General features: G+C 40.5%; 1 protein-coding gene across 1 annotated transcript in view; it reads right to left on the reverse strand.

Moving 5' to 3' along the window:
• Nucleotides 1–2,232: 2,232 nt before the first annotated feature.
• Nucleotides 2,233–7,108, reverse strand: part of ryr2a (ryanodine receptor 2a (cardiac)) — a 124,207-nt gene continuing 119,331 nt past the window's right edge. Inside the window, exons 95-100 of the mRNA XM_016468347.1 lie at nt 6,820–6,954; nt 4,533–4,689; nt 4,269–4,333; nt 4,077–4,177; nt 3,346–3,397; nt 2,233–3,240 (exon numbers count right to left, since the gene is read on the reverse strand). Coding sequence (XP_016323833.1) covers nt 3,145–3,240; nt 3,346–3,397; nt 4,077–4,177; nt 4,269–4,333; nt 4,533–4,689; nt 6,820–6,954 — 606 coding nt within the window. The 3' untranslated portion in view covers nt 2,233–3,144. The remainder of the gene's footprint in view (nt 3,241–3,345; nt 3,398–4,076; nt 4,178–4,268; nt 4,334–4,532; nt 4,690–6,819; nt 6,955–7,108) is intronic.

A 7,108-nucleotide genomic window follows, 5' to 3' on the forward strand; every position in this document is an offset into this window, starting at 1 on the left:
CTGCAAAGGTCAGAGGTCAGCCGTCTGCGGTTCCTGGCCTAAATGAACCATTAGGATCAGGTATGATGGTTAATCAGTATAAACCAACCCTTCCCTGAGCTCCAATCATCACATCTGAAATATTCAGACAATTACAGATGTTCAGGAGCGTCCGCTTCCGTCTGGATCTGCAGAACAGATATGAATAATTCCAGAATACTGTAAAAGAAGATCCACTGTGAGATACAGACGCTCTGCTGCATCGAGGTTCATTTCTCACTTTGAGCGACAGATGATGATTTTCTGCAGTTAGCTGGAGGACAGGAAAATTAATTGTTTCCACATCTTGAATATAAAGCGATTTCTCACGCTGTTGGCCACGTCTGGACTTTGCATTCAGATAAAATGCCTTCATTATGTTTCTTTGAAGCCTCACAGTGCAGGTGAGAATCTCTCAATATTCAGCTCGACTCAAACTGAACATAAACGCGTGATTCACAGGCACAGTCTTCACAGGACATTCAAAACAAATCCAGCAGGAGCTTTTCTCCCCCAGAACATCCAGCGAGCTGATTGTTTTTGGAAATGGCTTTAACAAAAGTCTCTTTGGAATCAGATGGGCTCTTTGTTTGGACTCACTCCCAGTTCAGAATATAAACAGAGTTTTTCATATTTATTCACAGTCGCAAGAGAAAATGAGGCCTGCTTTGAAAGCCAACATTTTAAAGGGCTCATATCATGGAAACCAGAATTTCTCCTGCACTTTTGAAATACTCTGAGCGCCGCAATCATGTGGACATCTTGTGGTGTTCGATTGGGCACCACGTACCTTTTTCTTCTGTAGATTTCACAGCCAGCAGCTCCTGCAATGCTGAACTGAGTGACAACCTGTGTAATAAAAGAAAGATTTACATGCAACCTTAACCCTTATAATGCATTCGGCTCTGTTTTGACCCAGAAGAGACACATAAAGACTAAAAAATGCATAGTAAGGGAACAAAACTTAAATGCTTTAAGACCCTCAAAATGCACATCATTTATTTATTTATTGGTAAAATTATCTTTCTATGACGTTTTATTAGTGTCAAAAACTTTTCCCCATATCTCACACACTTTTAGAACTAAATTTTGTTGATGAACATGAATATGTTTCCTATTGATGAACCATTGCAGCACTAAAAATGATCAGTTTTATTTATGCTGTTTTATTAGAAATAAATATGTAGGTTTAATAAATTTGGACAGTTTGTAATTTAATTAAATTCCATTCATTCCAATGGGATTAATACTGATAATTCTCAGATTTTGTGTGTGTGTGTGTGTATATTTCATACAATGATACAGTATATTCAAATAATATTCCTCAACAATATTGGAAAAAATATTTTGCATTATATTTTTTTGGTGTGGTTCATTTGTAACTTGAAATTTTAAATAATCTCTCAATTTTTTTATTTAATAAAAAAAGAGGTAAATGCAGTAATAACACGGAGTAATAACTTTTCATTAATGAGAAGTTGCTGATCAGATGCATAATATGGTTGCAAAATATTAAACTTATTATATTAAGTTTTATAGAAAAACGATTCTTTGTATCCAAATGGACCCGGAATGCAAACATAGTAGAGATTTTGAATGCATTCTGAGGGTTAATCCTGCTTGTGTGTCATGAACTAGGCCGAGACACTTGAAATCACCTGACAAACATGAGTTAACTAGCAGAAGTTGGTCAAACTGAGCTTTTTACCTTCATGTTTTGGCCAAAGATGAATCTTCGTTGCACACTTTTCCAACCCAATGAGCAAATTGTAAAAAGTTTATGAACATAAGCCATTATTTCCATGCGCTTTCATTCGGACAGCATCACATTCAGCCTCGTCTGCAGGAGCAAATCATCTGAAGAATGATGTTTCTGTGATCGTAAGCACATCCTCACCTACAAGCATCAATAAATAATCGCTTTATTTTTCAAAATCATGCAAGTCTTTGAGTTCCCTTTTACAGATCACACACAGTTATATGCGCACAACTCTACACAGTACACTGAAGTCTGACAGGTTATTTTCCGATGAGGTTTTTTTTTTGTTATCAAAATTCTTTACATGAGTAAAATTTCTCTCACATAGTTGCGGCTGGTTTTTTTTAGCCCATTCGTTGTTATTGCAATGATTCACATTGTTTTGTATAGAACAAATAAGAAAAGCATCTGGTCTTCGTCATGGCTATGAAAGAAAGTGCAGTGGTTTCCTGAAGGATGGGAAATGTCTCGATTCCGCAGGCCTTTTGTGAGTCTGTGCGTGACGTGTTTCTACAGTTATTAAGCGTGAGTTGAGCTCCTGCAGGGAAACGCTGATGTTCAGCCCTCCGTCGCCGTAGGGTGTAGTGTATAGGGCGTAGAGTGTAGGGTGTAGTGTATAGGGCGTAGCGTGTAGTGTATAGGGAGTAGCATGTAGGGCGTAGCATGTAGGGTGTAGCGTATAGGGCGTAGCGTGTAGGGTGTAGGATGTAGTGTATAGGGTGTAGTGTGTAGTGTATAGGGCATAGCGTGTAGGGTGTAGGGCGGACTCCCTGAATGGGTATTGCTTCTGCATCAAACTAAATCTAATGCGAATGCGTTTTTCTCCGCTAGTGGACATATTTTTTTTCTGCGAACGTGATATACTGCGACAGGACAGAGACCGCTTAAATGTTCTTAAACCTAGAAAACTGCGCGTGATATAGATCAGCTTGCGTCTTTACGTTTCAAATGTTTTCCTTAAACTTGCATAATAAACATGCAATGAAAGATTTTTTGACTATATAAAGAGTAACTCTGCTGTTGCATGGGTGCATTACCAAAAGAACGGAAAACAAAGCAAGAAACGGATCAGCAGAGGAGAATCTTCGAGTCCTGAGGGGTTCCAGCGCTCGCTCCGGCTCATCTTCATCTTGCATAAGGCACCGGATCCCCGTCTAAAGAAGCGTGCAGCGTTCGCTCATGACGTCTTGCTCCCCTCCTCTTCAATCAGTCTGTGAGTTCATTGATGAAATGAAGAAGCGTCGGATGGCAGGAAAGTGTGGCTCTTCAGCTGCGGCTAGAAATGTTGTATGTTCACTGTGTGTCGAAAGCGTTCCAGCTGATAGAATCGCCACTGTAAGAGCCATCCGTGTGTGTGTGTGTGTGTTTTAATTGAGCTGGTCCTCGTATTGTTTCCGGAAACAGTCACCAGCGGGGAAGAATTCCCAGCATCGTTCCTGGTACATTTTCCAAACATACGACTCCTGAAAGGCAAACAAGCATGTGTGTTGATCAGGAAATGATGAACGTTTCCCTGGAACAGAACAAGCAACACATGAAAACAAACGAGAGGGGATGATGGGAAATACCTGGCCTGTGTGCTCCGTTTCATCCTTGTTGATGAGATACATGACGAAAAATCTGCAAAGACACACACACACACATATCACTCAGGTTACTGTATGTGTGGCTGATAGTTTGTGCTCTGTCACTGTATGCAGTGAGTTTGCAGTGGCCAGTGTTAGGAGTAATGCATTACAAGTAACTCGAGTTACGTAATCAGATTACTTTTTTCAAGTAACCAGTAAAGCAATGCATTACTTTTTCAAATAAGTAATGCCAGCTACTTTGTTTCCCATGTATTGACTGACAGCTCTCCTGTCCTCATGCTGAGAGAATCAGGAGTGAGTGCAGAGCGCTGTGTGAACATGATGCTACTGTAGATCTAGACTAAACATCAACTGCATTTACTCATCTCACTCGCACAAAAACACATTCAGTATTCCTCAAAATGAATAAAAACAGTGAAATGCAAACCTACAATAATTAAACATGTTAAATAACACAAATACCCTTTATGTATTTAAATATGATAAGAATTAACTGATGATCTGACTCATTTCTGTCAGCACTGCTCATGTTTTGTGTTAACTTCTGTTTATTTGCCAAAGGCGGCTGGTCTGGACGCTGTATTGATCGCGCATCTCATTTGTTTGTTTGTCTTTGACTCTCCGCAGGTAAATCACTTGAGGACAGAATCATAAACACTTCCTGCGATTAAAGCTGCATGTGTGAATGCTGACGGAGCAGCAGGACTCACAGATAGTTGGCCAGGTTGTGTTCCTGCAGCGTGTGTGTCTCAAAGCCGTGAGGAACCGTGTCGAAGTAGTCGTTTCCAATCCCACAGATGAAGCACTTTGTCTGCAGGAGGAAAAACACACGTGTGTTTAATCAAACACACACTCACACACACACGTCAGACTTCACATCAAGAGTTCAGCGTGTGCCTCACCTCCATGTCCTCCTTCACCTGCTCTTGCTGGTCTCTCAGCTCACCAAACGCATCGATGATCAGACCTGAAACACACACACACACACACACACACGTGAGATACAGCAAACACACCGAAGGCATCAATGATCAAACCTGGTTTGAAAATGAAAGCATTCAGCATTATGTTGGTGTTCTGAATGTTCACAGTAGTGACTGTGAGACTATGATGGGTTGGGGTAGTTTTGTTGCTATTTAAGATCAGTGTGGCTTATAAAGCAGTACCCTGAATAATGGCCAGGAGGATGACGATGACGAAGAAGAAGAAGGTGATGTCAAAGATGATGCGGTAGATCTCGTACTCGTCACCTGCCGGATCTTCGATCTGATCACCGATGCCGCCGCCAGCACGAACGCCAACATACATGTGGAACATATAGCACTGCGCACACACACACACACACAATAATATTACAGTTAATATTAGCATTCTGAAATGTACAAACCCAAATGTATCAGTCGTCACTTATTTCTACAGCGCTTCATACAACACAGATCATTTCAAAGCAGCTTCACAGCAATGAAAAGGAAAATAACAGTGTAAATGTTGCAAAATTCATCAACGATCAATGAAAATCAAGACAAACACTTGAGATTCACTGCAGCACATCGAGTACGTGTGTGACATCATCAGTCAGTGATTTTACCGCGGTTAACAGTTTCTGCAGTGTCATTTTAGTAACATTGAGATGCTATTATAGTTTTTACTCATTTTTAAACGAGTGTTTATTTTTACATTTTACGTTTTCATTTTCATCTAATTTAAATTTGTTTTTGTTTACATACTGTAGTTTTATTAATTTTTATTTCAGTTTAAGTTTTAGTTTTTTTTACTACATCAAGTTAAACCAAATTAAAATGAGAAATGTTGCCTTGGCAACTAACTGAATTAAAATGTTTTTATATTTTATTTCAGTTACCATGTATTTTATTTCAAGTAACAGAAATGTTTTTAGAATGGTTTTAGTTTTAGTTAACTATAATAATAACTTTAATTCAGATATGTGATGTCAAAAATGCTAAAATCACTGTAACTCACGACATTCAGTGACTTACTGCTTTAATGAAACTCTTAATGTCTGTGGAAACGCACACACACACACACACACACACACACTCACTCTCTCTCTCTCTCTCTCACACACACACACGTCTCCAGACAGCGATCTGTGGATCTGTGCAGCTGGAAGTGTTTGGATGTGAGACTAAAGCGTTCGTCGTCGTCTCTGACAAACGCTTCTCTTTCACTCAAACTGTCTTCCCTTATTAGGAGCAGAGACAGAGAGACAAACAGGAGCGCAGCACGGACAGGAAGACAAACACAGCAAGGAAACAGAGAAATGGAATTGCACGGGTGGCTGCTTCCCAGCGGATTAAAGCACGCTCACACACACACACACACTCGTGTCCTTATATAGCTCTCGGCACGCATCCGTCAAACACCTCGCTGCCTCACCTCACAATGGGAAACTCTTCCTCATCCTCATCACTTTCCTACATGCAACACTAAAGCAGATGTGCTGCAGACAACAAAATATCATCCCCACATTTTGGGAAATAATCATTATATTTCAAGAGTAATAAAAGTTTAAGTATTTAACAATAATAGTAATTTTTCGTTTTGTTTTACTTCAATAGTAATTATTATCATTATTATATAAATGTATATGAGAAAGAAAGTTATGAAGAACACCAGGGTGATTAAATCACGAGATCCATCATGAAACACATTTTTAAACCTCAAACCACACGTTCCTGTGAATCTGATGAATAACACCATCCTCTCTCTCTCTCTCTCTGGGTTTGTTTAGTTCGTTAATTAGTCTGTTGTTCTAGTCGACTGCTCTGGCCGTTAATGCGCTACGGTCCTAATGACCCTCCATTTGCGCTTAGCAACAGCACTAACGTCACAAATGAGCGATGGCAGCGATGTTCTCATCTGAAGAACACATTAAACCACACACAGCACAGGAAATCACATCAGACGCTAAATATCAGAGGTGAGAGGTCACGCTCGGGGTCAAGTGTCCAGGTCAACATCATCAGGAGTAAGGCGAGATCTCCTGAGTCTCAGTTACGTCTCATTTTCATATGTGCTTCATGTCTCCTCCAACCCCTCAGGAGAAACAGACTCAGTGAAGTTCATGTTGAGATCTCTGATGTTTGCAGACTTAGGTATCTGAGCAGTGTGTGTTGAGATCTCCTCTGAAACTCTAGAGGAGACACATTGGAGTGTTTTTCTCAGGAGAAGCATCTAAAAAAGCAGCAGACTCTCCAATTAATGTCTTGAAACACCTGATATATACTCATATGCGCTCTTGGTTGACTCGTGTGTTTGTCAGTATTGTGATAATGAGCTTTTAGTGCAAACATCACCTGCAGATTCAGGAGAGATTGTGATTAATCGGATAAACAAGCATTTAACAGCATTTCACCAGGTCTAATTCAGGTCTTCATGCACAAAAATCACAGCATTCAAACACTTTTGGGGAGGATTTAGCTGTTTGCTCACCGTTAGCATGTCGTCACACTTCATGTCTGGTGATTCTCCATCTTCACTCTTATTGTAGAATTTACGGAAGAAGTTGAAAGCCACCACAGTGTAGAGATAGACCACAACCGCCAGCAGTCCTACAGTCAGGACCAGCTACACACACACGCACGCACACACGCACACACAAACACAAACACGCACGTGCACACACACACACAAACACACACACGCACGCGCACGCACACGCACACACACACGCACGCACACACACACACACACACGCACACGCACACACACACAAACCAGC

Source organism: Sinocyclocheilus anshuiensis, unplaced genomic scaffold, assembly GCF_001515605.1.
Source record: "Sinocyclocheilus anshuiensis isolate Anshui unplaced genomic scaffold, SAMN03320099.WGS_v1.1 scaffold652, whole genome shotgun sequence".
Classification (NCBI taxonomy): Eukaryota; Metazoa; Chordata; class Actinopteri; order Cypriniformes; family Cyprinidae; genus Sinocyclocheilus; species Sinocyclocheilus anshuiensis.